The sequence below is a fragment of the Cynocephalus volans genome, chromosome 1, assembly GCF_027409185.1.
Source record: "Cynocephalus volans isolate mCynVol1 chromosome 1, mCynVol1.pri, whole genome shotgun sequence".
In the NCBI taxonomy this organism is placed as follows: Eukaryota; Metazoa; Chordata; class Mammalia; order Dermoptera; family Cynocephalidae; genus Cynocephalus; species Cynocephalus volans.
This window is the reverse complement of record NC_084460.1, coordinates 239,834,751-239,850,168: the sequence shown is the minus strand read 5'-3', so window position 1 is coordinate 239,850,168 and position 15,418 is coordinate 239,834,751. Positions and strand designations below refer to the sequence as shown.

Below are 15,418 nucleotides of genomic sequence, written 5' to 3'. Positions count from 1 at the left end.
AATCTTACTAAGTATAGAGACAGGCTGTATGAAGCCCCAAATCCTAATGTAATATTTCAGTAATTCATAAACTTTCTCTTATGGATGTAGTAGAAATTTTTAAAAATCATGGTCATATTACTAGTAGCCCTCCTTAGGAAAAAAAAAAATCACTTTAGAAATGTCTACTCTTTCTATCTAAATGGTGGGACCATGGGTGATATTTACTTTCTTCTTTATACATTTCTATGATATCTTAATACTGCCACTATGGATAGTTATTACAGGCTTATTATGTGTCATTCATTGTGCTAAGTGATGTTGCAGTAGTCAGCCTCCAAGATGGTCCCCAATGGCCCAGTGTCCTGGTATTCACATCCTGGTCCAGTCCCCTGCCACACTGTACTGGTCTGGTATAATCAGTAGCATATGACAGAGGTGATGGGAAGTCACTTCTGAGGTTTGGTTATAAAAGACTGTGGCTTCTGTTGTGGGCACTATAGTTCTCTGTGTCGGATCACTAGTTGCATGTTGTGAGCAGGCCTATGGAGAGGCACAGGTGGTGAGAAGCTGAAGTCTCCAGCCAATAGCTGAAAGGAACAGAGGCCTACCAACAGCCATGTGAGTGACCCTGGTCCTTCAGCCCTGGTCAAGTTGTGGGATGACTACAGCTCCAGCCAACAGCTCAATTGCAACTTCATGGGAGATCCTGAATCAGACACCTAGCTAAGCCATTCACGGATTCCTGGCCTTCAGAAGCTGTGACATAGTAAACATCTGTTGTTATGGGATAATTTGTTATACAGTAGTAGGTAACTAATACGGCTGTACAGGCATTATTTCTCTTAATCCTCATAATAGCCTAATAAGGTAGGTAGTCTCTGAGACCCATTTTACAAATGAAGGAACTAAACCTTAGAGAGGTAACTAACAAGTCCAGAGTTCTACAACTAGTAAGCTCAGTAGCAGGACTCAACCTAAGCAGCCTGACCTGAGAACCCACATTTATTAGCCACTAGTACTCAGCCTTCCTCATATTGCTTGTAGAGTCAGAAAATATATTTTAGAAGTATTTTTATACATAGAAAAATAAATTCCTATTCTTCCTTCACTCCTGTCTCAGAGGTAGAGGCCCCTGTCCCACTTCTAAGGGGAACTTTTCCCCGTCCTCCTCTTTCTGTTCATTCCTTTCCATCTCTTTCAGGTCTACTCTCTCTCCAGGAAGTCTCCCGATCACCAGGATTTCCAGTGGCCTTTTTTCCTTACCAGTATCTTTCCTTTTCTCTGCTTCTAAACAGAGCCAGGGACTCTATTTCAAAAACAAAACACATGGCCAAACAAAAACGTGTACACAAATATTTATAGTAGCATTATTTGTAAAAGCTAAAAAGTAGAATAACCCAAAAGTCCATCAACTGATGAGTGGATAAACAAAATGTGAAACATTCGCACAGTAGAATATTATTCAGCAATAAAAAAGAATGAAATGCTGATACATGCTACAATGTGGGTGAACCTTGTAAACATCATGCTGAATGAAAGAAGCCAGTCACAAAAGAACACATGGTAGATGATTCCAATTATATGAAATGTCCAGAATAGGCAAATCTATAGACAGAAAGAAAATTAGTAGTTGCTTGGATGGCATGGGGGGATTGGAGAGTGACTGATAATGGGTAAGAGGTTTCTTATTTGGGGTGATAAAAATGTAAAGTTGATTGTGGTGATGGCACAACTCTGTGAATATAGTAAATACAACTGAATTACACACTTTAAATAGTTGAATTGTATGGTCTGTGAATTAAATCTCAAGAAAGTTGTGATTGAAAAAAAAAAAAGGAACAAAAACCTCCATAGTTCTCTACAAGACCAACACCTATCACTTTTCATAAGTTCCTTCTACTGCTAAAATTTGGTCCAAGTCACTATGATCTCCTAGCAGCCAAATTTACTATCCTTCACTTAGTCATCCGAAACTTCCTCCTGAGACTTTTCCTGACTAGGCTCTCCATTTTTGCCAACTCCTGCTTTTCTGTTTTGATGGCTCCTCTCCTTCCTTTGGTCCCCTTTCCAACAAGCTACCAGGTCCTGCTGATTTCTCCTCTGTACCATTTCTCTTGCATCCATCTCTCTCTTTCCATCCCATAGTCATCACACTAGTTCAGGCCCCAGTCACTCTGTTTCTGCCACTCTTCTGACTGCAATGGCTTTCCCTCTCCAATACCTCCAGAACACACCAGCAGTAGTTAAAATGGAGACACCATCTCCCTTCCTTGCCAAAAACCTTCGTCTGTGGCCTATAAGATAAACCCTAAGCTGGCTTTCGAGGTTCTCCATGACCTGATCCTGACCTGCATTATTTATCTTCATCTGCTATCACTCCACTAACACAGACTCTCACCTCCAAACAAACCCTCCATTCCAGAACCCTCCAAATATGTCTTCAGTTTTTCTGCTTGTTCGTGGTTTTCTCACCATCGCCCTACCTTATCCCCTTTGGGATGCCATCCTCGGCCCCTCTGCTGACTACCTTCCTCATCCTTCAAGGCCTAATTCAACTCTCTTCTCTGAAGTGGCCATTCCAGCCCCAAATTATCTTTTCTTCCTCTTATTCCCAGAGCACTATTATACTGCTCTGCATTGTTATTATATGTATGAGGCTTCTTTCTTCAATTAAACTAAAAATTGTTTGACCTAGTTCAGAAGTCACCTCCATTGTGAAACTCCAGCCTCCTATCCTACTCTTCCAGTTCTCTCACTCCTCCTTCCCACTATACCTGTTCTCTGACCTTACTGGGAATTCTCATCTTTGGACAACTCTTTTCCCCCCAAACTGTAAGCCTCTTCTCTTTTGATTTCTTCTGCCCTCCAGGTTATGCATTTTAATAATAATAACAAAATAGACATGGCCCATGTCCTTATGAAGCTCTCAGACTAGAATCTGTGATTCATTAGTTCAATCTCCCTCTTAACAACCTCCTGACTCTCTTACTCCCTGGTTCTTCTAATGCATCCATCTGGAAAATTCCAGTCAATCTATCTCTCTACCTCACTCTTTTACATACACAGGATGATGCCCAGTTGGAGAAAATCACACAGTGGCAGTGAATGGGGGCACTACACTGTCTCTAATTTCACTTGGGTCTCAACCCTGCTGGGCAATCCTTCCACTTCTCCCTTATCAGGTTCCTCTCCTATTTCCCAATCCCCTACCTCATCTTTCATTTCTAATCTCTGCAAAGATGTACAGAAATAGAAGTCACCAAGGACAAGAAGCTTCTTTAATTTTCTGTCCCCTGTTCCATGTGAAAAACTATCTGCATGCTCATCTCTCATTTCCTCCAACCCTAAGGGAACAGAAGTCTGCCTATCTTCACCCCCCTCAAACACATGCCTCAGCTGTCCCATTCATGTAGTCCCCAAATACTGTACATTCTATTGCCAAAAGTAGCTACCTCCAACCTCCCCTCTGCTATCACCCTACTTGCCTGCCACGTTAAACCAGCAGAGATCCCAGAAGACTACATAGACTCTCACATCTCTCTCTGCCTTCGAAAAAGAGGCCTTCTCTGTCTCTAGACTTCTTTACCCGACCAAGCCCTCCTTGTACTGAAGGACTCAGACTGGGGCCAGTCTTCCCCTCCTCTTCAGGCTGACTCCTCAGTCTCTACTGGATAATCCCATTGCACTGTTTGCTTACGTCGATCTGTGCATCTATCTCACTCAGTTGCAATAACTGCTGTACATGTCCAATTTCCCCAGAAGGACTGTGAACTTGTGGAGGATGAGAACCATGTTTTCCAAGTGCAGTACAGTGTTAACAGCACATCCCCCACTCTCTAAGTTCCTTTTGTGTTTCCACAAAACTTGGGTCAAACCTCTTCCCTCTCCCCATTAAATTGTGCATTTCTGCTTTGTGGTAAGAGAATATAGTTCATACATTTTTTTCTCTCTAGAACTTATTGAGGTTTTTAGTGGCATAACATCAAATTTTATTGTAAACAAACAAACAAAACCTTTAATCCAATGTACTGTATTTAATGTTAAATCAAGCTTATTCTATTATATTATTAAAATAATCTTATTTTGTCTGAATTGCCAAATTCTTAGAGGCATGCTAACATTTCCCTCTATATTTGTGGTTTTACCTATTTTTCCTTTTATTTCTAATGGCTTCTGCTTTATGTATTTCTAATTTTTTTTTTTGGTGACTGGCCAGTACAGGTATTGAACCCTGGGCTTTGGTGTTATCAGCACCATTCTCTAACCAACTGAGCTAACTGGCCAGCCCTCTTTATGTATTTCAACATGTTATCTGATTCATAAATGTTCATTACTAATAACTTTATTATATCACCATTAAATAGCCACTTTTCATTCATTCATTCAAAAAATCATTATTGAATACTTATTTGCAAGGCATTGTTCTAGGTGCTCGGGATATACCAGGTAAAAAAACAAACAAAAATCCTTCTCCTTGTGGAACTTACGTTCTATCAGAGAGACTAGCAACAGACAACATGAAAGATAAGTAAGTCATACAGTGTGTTAAAAAGTATTAAGTGCTATGAGCAGGGCCTTATAGGATATGACAAGGAATCTGGCTTCTACTCTGAGTGAAATGGGTTTTAGCAAAAGAATGACATGATCTGACTTACATTTTAAATACATGTCTGGCTGCTGTACTGAGAACTGAGTACAGAGGGCACAGGTAGAAGCAGGGAGACCGACAGTAAGTTCTTGCAATAATCCAGGTCAGATATGATAGCGGCTCAAATCAGGTGGTAACAGTGGGGTAACAAAAAATGTTTAAATTCTGAGTATATCTTAAAGTAAATCCAACAGGATTTTTTGATAGGTTGAATACAGAGTGAAGGAAAGAAAGGAACTGAGGTTGATCTGAAGGCTTATGGTCTGAGAAACTGACAGGACAAACTTATCAACAACTAAGATGGGGATATCTTTCAGTGGAGCACATTTAGGGGGGAGGGATTAGAAGTCCAGTTTTGGAGTTTGGACTCGTTGACTTTGAGATGCTTATTAAGACATCTAAGTGGAAATGTTCAGTAGGTAGCTGGATGTATGAGTCTGGAGTTTAGGAGAAACGTCTTACCTGGGGGCATAAATATGGGAGTCAACAACTTAATGGATGCTCTTTAGAGCCATGGAACTGATGAGATCATTAAGTGGATAGTGAGTATAGATATAGAAAAAGTCCATAAACTTCTTTGTTCTGTTTGATGCTTTTTGTCCTAAATTCTATTCTGCCCAGTACTAACATTGCTACCTTGCTTTTCTCAATGGATACTTCTCCATGGACAAATGTGGCTTTGGGTTAACTTTCTCGCTCAGTTCTTCTGGAAACCTGGTAAAGGTGGAATGTTAGCTACGATATAAAGCGATATCACTTATGATAAAAATGACTCCTGATTGGTAAACTTCATCTAGAATATAAATAAATGATTAATATCTGATAAGAAGTCATATTTTGTTGTGTATGGTGACTCCAAGTTTTGGGGAGTCGTTTTGCTACAACTACCTACAGGTACTTCCTACAAGTGGTTCTTCAGGTTTTCCACTGAAAAATACAGTAGTTGTTACCAGCTATTGTATATCACATACTGTTCCAGTTACTACTGCTGTGTAACAAATTACCCAACATTTAACAGTGTAAAAAATTCCAGGCATTTTATTATGCTCACAGATTATATGGTTCAAGGATTTGGAAATGAATGCCCGAGGCTGCATGATATCTCAGGCCATCAGACAAAATGACTTAAAGCCTTTGGGTGACTCAATGCTGGGGCCTGGAACCATCTGAAGGCTCATCCACTCACATGTCTGGTGCCTGGGATGGGACTCAAAGCCTAGGACTTTTGACTGGAGCACCTTCATGTGGCCTCTACAAGTGGCTTGGCTTTCTGACAGTATAGCAGCTGCAGTACAGTTGGGACTCTCACAAGGCAGCTCACGCTCCAAGCATGAGGGTTCCAGTGAGCAAAGCAGAAGCTGCATTCCCTTTTATGACAGCCTCACAAGTCACACAGCATCACCTCCCCCGACTTTTTCGGTTGAAGCTGTCACAAGGCAGTCTAGACTCAAGGGGAAAGGCCAAAGACCCCACCACTCAATGGGAGAAGTATCAAAGAATTTTGATACTCTAAGGAAGATGATACTAAAAATAAAATACATCTTACTTTGAGACATAAATGAAAGTCATGCATATTTTCCCTCAGGAAAACACTCATATACACAAAATTTAGCATATATTTGGGGAGCTTACTCCTTCCCCACTGCATTCAGAAAACAGCCTTAGAATGTCAAGATTCTTCAACACTAATCCCGCCAAGAGGGGCTCTTTGTCCCCTCCCTTAATTCTGGGCTGCCTTGTGATTGCTTCAACCAAGGGTGCAGAGACAGGGTCATAAGAGGCCATCTGCTAAGAGGAAAGGACATTTCTTGTGGTAGGTGCTTTCACAGGTTCTCCTACTTAAATTTCTTTTTTTAATAGACTTTATATTTTTTAGAGCAGTGTTAGGTTCACCGTAAAGTTGAGTGGAAAATTAAATTACTTCTTAAATTCATGTGATAGTAAGTTGAAGAAACAAGATTCAAAACCAATCTTTACCTAGTTGCCTTTTCATCTTATACATAATCGTCTTGTGGATATTTAAAAGCATAGTTATAATTATCCCAAGCACAAGGTCTGACATTTCACTATGTGCAGAAGTGAGCATCTTGTTATAATGTGAATGCCTAATACTCTGTCACCCAACTTGTAACAAGCTCTGGAAGATGTTCAATCCCCTTTGACCCTACCGTCTTCTATCCTAGCATTAAATTATAGTAACCATTTCTTAAATTTCATTTTTTAAAATGCTACTCCTGTCAGTAGTTTTTGCTCTTCTATCTTGAATCTTGCAATCCTGCCTCAGGATTTCATTTCATTACTCCATGATCCTTTCATATACTTTCAGAAAATTAAAGTAGATACATAAGTAAAAATTAATCTATATGATGATTCTAAATAAAAACTCATTGGTCACTCTTGGAGGATAAATTTTTTATTTTAAAAACTGTTAAATAAAGAAACCAAATCAAATATTTAACTTTCCTTGCCAGGATGGGGTCTATCAAGATAATAAGATAACTTGATGACAAAGTTTCTTTTTGTAGATGTTTTATAGCTGAAAAATGAAGAAGGAATACTTGAATTAAACATTACAATCTTGCAAATGCCTAATGAGTTAATGAAGCTGGATAATGATCACCAATGGCCATTAATGTTACATAAAGAAAAAACACTATGAAGTACTTTTGCCAAAAAAAAAAAAAAAAAAAAGTCTAACCTAAATCAAGACAGACCTTGGATCTAACTGCCAGTTACAGAGGAGCACCTTAAAAGACTCCTATGGAGTACGGTACAATCAGCAAAATCCAGAAAGTGGAAAGCACCGTACAGCAGAGACTAACCAGTTGCTTCAACAAATAAATTTTAAACAAAAACGGGGGAAAATGAGGAAAAGTAAGCCTATAGATTAAAAAAACCCAAAAAAACAGACAAAAACAAACAAACAAACCCGGCATCCTCTTCTGTCCATGTTGGCATAACTGGTCCTGGAACTCCCTCTTGCCTTAAGCAACTAGACAAAACATGTGAAATAACTGTTTTTTGCCACTGGATGGTGGGCAATGCAGGATAGTGAACCTTAAGAGAAAAGAATACACAAGGTGAGCCCACATAGGCCCCCGATTTCTGCCTTGGACAACCTTCCCAACTATGGCATTGGAGGGTGAAGACCAAGCAGAGCACAGTCCCTGGCTCCTTAGCTAAGGAGTCAGAGAGCAGAGGTCTGGCTGTTGAAGCAACTGGAATTTGTGGGGCAGGGTACTGGAAAAGAGGCATCCAAGTGCTGGGGTGACACTCCACAAGTTCTACCAGAGAGTAGCTGCTGCAGGCTGAGAACTGAATAGAGATTCCACTTGTAGTGCTGGGAGAAGGTGCGGTCCCAGCCCAACCAAAGTAGACAGACCTCACTGAGCCCCTAAAGTATTCAATGGAGACCTCAGAAAGACCAGCTTTAGGAGTAAGAAACATGCATTAGCAGAGCAAGGGTGGTCAAATTAAGGTCTGCGAGGCAAATTAAGGCCTAGGGACCAAATCTGGCTCACTGCTTGTTTTTATAAATAAAGTTTTATTGGAACACAGCTATGCTCCTTTGTTTATATACCATCTAAGCTGTTTTTGCACTACCTTGGCAGAGTTGAGTAGTTGCAACAGAGACTTACGGCCTGCAAAAAGCCTAAGATATTTACTATCTGGCACTTTACAGAAAAATTTTATGACCCCTACACTAGAGTAAGGGCTATGCCATAGGACAAAGGGCAAAACACAAATAGATCTACCCTAACAAAGAATAAAACCAACTCCAGCAGAATCAAACAGATTTGCCAGTAATTTAACTAACTGCCTCCTAGAACAATACTCAACATATTTTAAAGATAAACAACACACTCTCCACAAGATATTATCCGTTATGTCACATATACAATTAAGTATTACAGGACATGTGAAGAAGCAGAAAAATGTAACCCACAATCAATTAAAAAAAAAAAGCAGTCAATAAAACAAACAGAGCCTAAGATGACCCAGATGATAGAATTAACAGACAAGGACTTTAAAAGAGCTGTTATAAATATGTATATTCAAGTACTTAAAGGAAAAGATGGACATAATGAGTAAGCAGGTGTGAAATCTCAACAGAGAAATGGAAATTATAAAAGGAACAAAATGGAAATTCTAGAACTGATAAGTATAATATATAAAGGAAAAAAAAAAGGGTCCCCATCTCTTAGAGATACATGATGAAAAATCTACAGATGAAATGATATGATATCTGAGATGTGCTTCAAAATAATCCAGCTTTGGGGAGGCAAAGTGGCTGGGGGTATAAATGAAACAAGAGTGGCCATAAGATGATGACGACTGTAACTAGGTGATGGGTATGTGGGAGTTCATCATATGTTCTCTCCACTTTCCTGTATGTCTGAAATTCTCCATATTCAAAAGCTAAAAAAGAAAATCCAACCTCCACAAGAACAAGCTGTTTTAACTATAAAATATGATGTTGTTCAAATGAAGCTCTGTATACATATAATACTCCTCCCATCTTTGCCAAGTTCCCTAAGACACGTAGCATCCACTCTGCATTTTCACAGATTTCCAATGCTTGAGGAAAGTGGGCATTTCATAAAAACTGTACATATTTAGGTGGATGCCATTCTCTGCGTGTGTATGTATATATGTTACACACTTAGACACTCAACACATACAGAGATTTTGGTATTTGATTTTACAAAATGGGATTATATTAAATTGTTCTATAACTTGCTTTTTCCAAATAACGTATTTTGTGGCATCATTCCATACCAACAAATACAGCTCAACATCACCTTGCTTTTAAATAACTGTACAGCAAATTCATCACTGAAGGTCTACATATCCAGTACTAGGCATTGAAATTTCAAAATTTCAATGGGAGACAGGAGCAATTTGTGTTATAGAAAGCTATTTCTAGCAGAGGAAAAAACATATGACTATATATGGCTTTGGGGCATGTATCACCTTAAGGCTATGATTTTATTGTAAATATGTCTTAATCTATATAATAAAAACCCATATTATAATAGAATTGGAATGTATTTGTTAAAAAATTTCATACAGCAAAACTCCATTTCCATTCTCTGGCTATCAACAGGAATGAGTATATTAAGTAAGTCACATTTAGTTCCTCATTAACATTAGTATTTTCCAAACCGCCCATGAATTGTATCTCAAAAGTTTAATTCTAAGTTGATTTGGCAATACTGAACATACATTTTCCTACAGAAGCTGTACAAGATAGCAAGAATCTCAGGTCAACTGACAAAAGTTTAGCGTACTTAATTCATGATGCACAATAAACCTTCTTCTACCTGGATCTTTTATTTTTGAAAAACCACTATGGTAAAAGAATTCTCAGTGGAGAAATCTATGACTTTAGGGTCACAAAAGAACAAAATCACTTACAAATATTTTCTATATGAGGGGTCTTCAAAAAGTTCATGGAAAGATTCATAGTATATTTTGATTCCATTTTTCCACGAACTTTTTGAAGTACCCTTGTATTTGTTAAAATAAAAGTAAATAAGTAAATAAGATAATAGTAGTATTACATGCATCTTAAATTATAGCAATGAGTATATTTCCATTTACCATTATTTGATCACGGAAATCTTAAAGATGCTCCTTTCCTATGTTACAAATTAAATTACATAGACAGTTTGCACTGTTGAAGAGAATATACATAGTAAAAGACATTTCCCCCCTGGGTCTGGTTCCATTCAAACATTCAATACCTTTTTTATACTAAAAGTTTACTTTTTTAGGTAATAAAAATGCTATCTGTTCCATGTATAAAATTCAAATATATCAAGTATAAAGAAAGTAAAAATAAGTCCAATCCAATTATCTAGAAATAACAGCTATGAATATTTGGGTGAACATCATTCCAGGTATCTCTTTATGTGTACATACACATAAGGAAACACAGGATATGTAACTTTACATAAGTGCTATATACTGTTCTATACCCTGCCTTTTTTTCTCAGTACATGTCAACAACAAATCTACCGTAAATCTACATCATCTTTTTTAATGGTGCTGCATAGCACTCCATTGAATGAATGAATCATAGTTTATTTAGCCATTATCTTACCAATGGACATCTCAGATTCTGTCCAATATTTCCCAATTACTATCATTATAAAGTTATAGTCTTGTTCATACATCTTTGCACACTCATCCCATTATTCTCTTAGAATAAATTCCTAGAAGCAAAATTGTCAGGTAAAAGGTATACATATTTACACCTTGATACATATTGACATACAGCCCGCCCTCTGGAAAGGCCAAACTACCTATTTCATACATCTGCAACTGGGCCTTTCTGCTCAGACTTTCTGCTGGACTTGTCACAGTCTACTTCCTCTCCCCTCACTGGCTTCAGCTCCCTTCGCACGGGCTGTGGAAGGACACCAGGACAGTGCTTAGTTCCAAGGGTTTACTTCTACCAGCTTCCTTCACCTCATCTCTTCCACAGCTATAGTGCTTATAACTCAAGCACTTCTCCATTAGCTTTCTTCCCTTCCCCACGCCAACCTCTTTTTTTCTAATTATCTCCAATAAGTCTGACTCACAATTCAAATTACCTGGAATAAAATTCTCACAACCGCCAAAAAGGTAGGCAGAAGTAAAATTGCCTTAAATTATTCTTGGAGGGAGATAAGAAAGAGAGTGCAAATGGGAATAAAGTCACTATCTTAGCCTTTCATGTAATGAAACCTGACATTTAAGGATAAATTACTCTTTAGGGTTGCTGTATAACTTTTATGCACAATTATTTCCAAAGGAGGTTGCATTGTTGCATTCTGAAGGCCTTTCTTTCAGTTATGCAACTGAGTACTTACTATGTGCAGACCCTGCTGCAGACTCTTGGGAGACAAAGATGAAGAGGGTAAGATCTTGCCTACAAGAAGCTCACGTTCCAGCAAGAGAAACCTGATAGGAGAGCCTAGTAAAAGTCTCAGAAAATCAGAGAGACCGAAGGCAGTCCAGGGGAGACTGGCTCACACTAGGGAAAGACTGTAAAGGAAAAAAAATACACCCCCTTACTTGCCTTCCCCATTCCTTCCCATATCACTGGGCAAAGATCGTATGTAGTGGCTTCAAGAGCTAGAACAGGGAGTCTATAAAAGTGGGGGTTGGGAGTGAAACAATAAAGTAGGAGAGAGCTCCCAGAGCTTCGGGGTAGGGATTTCTTGCCAGTGATAACACCTGGGAATATTTTCATCCCTAAAAGTCTCTTGTTACCTTCTCTCCTGGTTCCAAGAGACTGATCTGTTTTTTTTTCTTCTTTCCAATGTCACTCCTTATAGTTTCTACTCATCCCTTAGCCCATGATGGAAGAGAAAAGTCTTAACAGCCTCTCAGTTCAGTATACTTTTAATGAGCTTAAGTTTGAGCCAGGTGCTGTGCTTGTAAAGACAGAAGATACAGAAGACATAGTTCTTGTTCAACAAGAATTAACAATATAGTTAGGGTTGCGGATGGTGAGAGGAGCTAGGTAACTACTGTGTATAGGGTATATAGTGATTAAAGCCACAATGAGTTGAGGAACCATCAGAAAAACATCATGCCCTTTTAAAAAAGTTATTATGGTAAAATATATATAAGTTTTGCCATTTTAAGCATTTTAAAACATACAATTGTGTGGAATTAATTACATTCACAATGCTGTGTGACCACCACCTCTATTTCCAAAACTTTTTTGTCATTCTAAACATAAACTCTGTACCCACTAAGCAATTTCTCATTATTCCTTCCCCCAATTTCTGATAACTTCTAACCTACTTCTGTCCCTGAATTTTTTTCTTTTTAATTTATTTTTCCTTAATTGACCCAGAACCTTCTCAAGAGATTTTTTTAAAAAGTCTTCTTCCTATACTTCAGGAGGGAAAGATGCACAGAGATGCTGACGACAAATCCTGGAACACAGAGACTTGTAGACAATTGATTTACATCAATCTAAATGGGTAAAGAAGAGGAAGAGAGTGGAGACAGAAGTCTTTATGAATTTACCCTTCATTTTCAACCCTGGGGGGTGAGGAGCAGGTGGCAGAAAAACCTGTCTGTAACTTAAAACTAGCTATGGATAGTCCGGAAAGAGGCCATTTCCCCATCACTAAAATCTTTTCTTGATGACACATTTTTCCTCTCTCTTCTAATCAGAAGATTCCCCCTCTTGGTTGTTGCAGCACTTTGAGAAACAGTGGGATGGGTTACGGGAACCAGTAACTAGGCCAGGCCTCCCTATGATTGCTTTTCCCAAAATTGTCTAAACTACCTTTTGTCAAAATCATAAGTGACAAGAAAGAAAGAAAGGAGAGAGACAGACAGAAAGAAAAGATTAATATGTTATTTCTGAAACACATAAAGAGATTTTATATATATATACAGTAGTCCCGCCTTATCCATAGTTTTTCTTTCTGAAGTTTCAGTTACCCGCAGTACACTACGATATTTTGAGAGAGAGCATATTCACATAACTTTTATTACAGTATATTGCTATAACTGTTCTATTTTATTATTAGTTGCTGTTGTTAACCTCTTACTGTGCCTAATTTATTAATCAAACTTTACCATAGGTTTGTATGCATAGGAAAGAAATAATATATATACGGTTCTGTATTATCTGCAGTTTGAGGCATCACTGGGGGTCTTGGAATGTATCCCCCAAAGATAAGGAGAGACTACCATACATATATATATATAAATACATATAGACATATGTGTATATAGACACTTCTATATGGTTTTGGGTTTGTTTGGGGTTTTTTGTGGCTCCTCCTCTACCTTGACTATCTCTCCAGATCCTCCTCACCATTATCTGCAGTGCACAAAAACAAAGTCTGAATGTCATTAATTCTTGTCAAAAGAGGAAACAGAAAAGTAACTTAATTAGTTGACAGAGTTTGGACTGGAGTTCAGCTCTTAAGAGATGTACATTAGCTCTCTTTCCACAAAGCCACATTCTCATGTTGACCTCCAGTCACTCTTCTGTGCAACCAGCCGAAAAAGCTTCCTACATCACCTTCCCCTTACACATCTTTCACCTCAAATCTTCCTTACTCATCTCCACTAACCTAAAATAGTGAAGTCTATCCCCTGCTAGCCTTCTTCCTCTCTAAAACATCATCCTCTTTACTTCTACACGCACATACTTGTCTTGTCTCAACTGAACTATGCACACTGATTTCTATGGAGAGACCATGCCATTCAGTACAGAGGAATGAGCTTTTTAAAAAAAAAAAAATTAGTCATGTTCAAATGCATATTCTGCCTCCTTACCATCTACAAAGAGCGAATAATTCCAAACTCATTGGGTTTTAAAAGATAGCTAGCATCTATAAGTTGCCTAATATAGTATCATGTACTTAAAAGGCACTTAATAAACGACAGCTACTACTATGAAAATAATATTTACCTCATAGGACTCTTCATACATGCCTGACACCTAAGTAGCCCTTCAAAATATGTCCCTCTCCTCTTCCCCCGTCCTCGAAACAACTTCCTAGTTCTTTCCAACAAAGATTTCGAACCTAGTTCAAATTCAATAAAGATTTCCCTATTTCAGCTGCGAAAGCATTGTCTAAAATCTCAAAACTCACGCAGGATAACAACTATTTAGACCTACCCAGACATCATTTCTTCTCAACTTTAAATCACTAGAAGAGAATAATCATATTTTGCAAGTTCCCCAAAAGATATGCCCACAGAATAACTCTAGAGAAGGCAACTGGCTGTCCAGGCGCATTTCACAATCACGATAGGTTTCATCGCTCATCAGCCGGAATATATGTTTACTAATGGTACAACTGAAGTGGGAGAAGAAAACTTTGATGGTCCGTAAATGTCAAGGAGTAACTGCGAATAGACGCCACACGGTGACGTGGACCAGGAGAGTGAAGAGTGAATAAATGTGTGTCTGTGTCCCTGCGGCGTGTGAATCATCGTGTGTGCCTGCGTGTGTCCGTAGGACTGTAAGTGCATTCGTGTGTGCCTAGAAGTCTGAGCGTGGGTGTGCAGCCCTTTGAACCCGGATGCGTAGCGAGTGAGTGACCGTGCCAACTTTCGCGGGGCTGTCCTCCAGGCGCTTACCTCTGCGGACGAGCAGGTGGACGCCGCTGGGCGCCGCCATGTTGGCGCCGGTCACGTGGTCCCGAGCACTCGCTCGCTGCCCCGCCCACTGGAGCCGTCCAGTCGCCGCCCTGCCGAAGCCGCCCGCGGGGAGCGCGCGTGCGCGCGGGGGGCTGACTGCGGGAGCCCCAGCCCCGGAGCGGCTCGGGCACCTGGGCCAGCGGCGGAATCCGCGGCCGGCGGAGCCCGCTACGGCCGCGAGAGTCTGGCTCCGGCCGTGGCTCGCGCGCTCGGTCTGAGCCCCCGCGCCTAGGTGGGATGGAAGAAGCCTGTCAGGTAAGCGTGGCATCCAATATTATGGCATCAACATTTTGGTGCATGGAAACGTGAAGTTGGGCTGAAAAATAAAGCATAATCTAGTGTTCAACATGGCACTTTGCATCGTCTGTCACGGTTGCAAATTATTTCCATGGATTCAGTTGAAAGGTAAAATCTGGTTCAAAGCCACCACCTGTCTCATTGCTGTCCCCAAATCTACATTACTCAGCAGAGACCCAGACAGGGTTGGATCTGTGTGCCGCTGCAAAATCTGTTCTGGGTACGCCAGTGGATATATTCAGGGCACTTCTCTCCCCAAGGACAACTTCCGCTTGGCAGACGTAACTGGAGCCTTAATCCTAAATTTGACGTTTAAGGATAGAA

The 15,418-nt window shown here is 39.6% G+C and overlaps 1 protein-coding gene across 2 annotated transcripts in view; it reads right to left on the bottom strand.

Annotated features, from left to right (window-relative positions):
- Positions 1-14,798, bottom strand: part of METAP1D (methionyl aminopeptidase type 1D, mitochondrial) — a 74,258-nt gene extending 59,460 nt beyond the window's left edge. For both annotated transcript variants that reach the window (XM_063110191.1, XM_063110201.1), the window contains exon 1: positions 14,738-14,798. In XM_063110191.1, the coding sequence (XP_062966261.1) occupies positions 14,738-14,777 (40 nt within the window). In that variant the 5' untranslated portion in view covers positions 14,778-14,798. The remainder of the gene's footprint in view (positions 1-14,737) is intronic.
- Between the last annotated feature and the right edge of the window lie 620 nt (positions 14,799-15,418).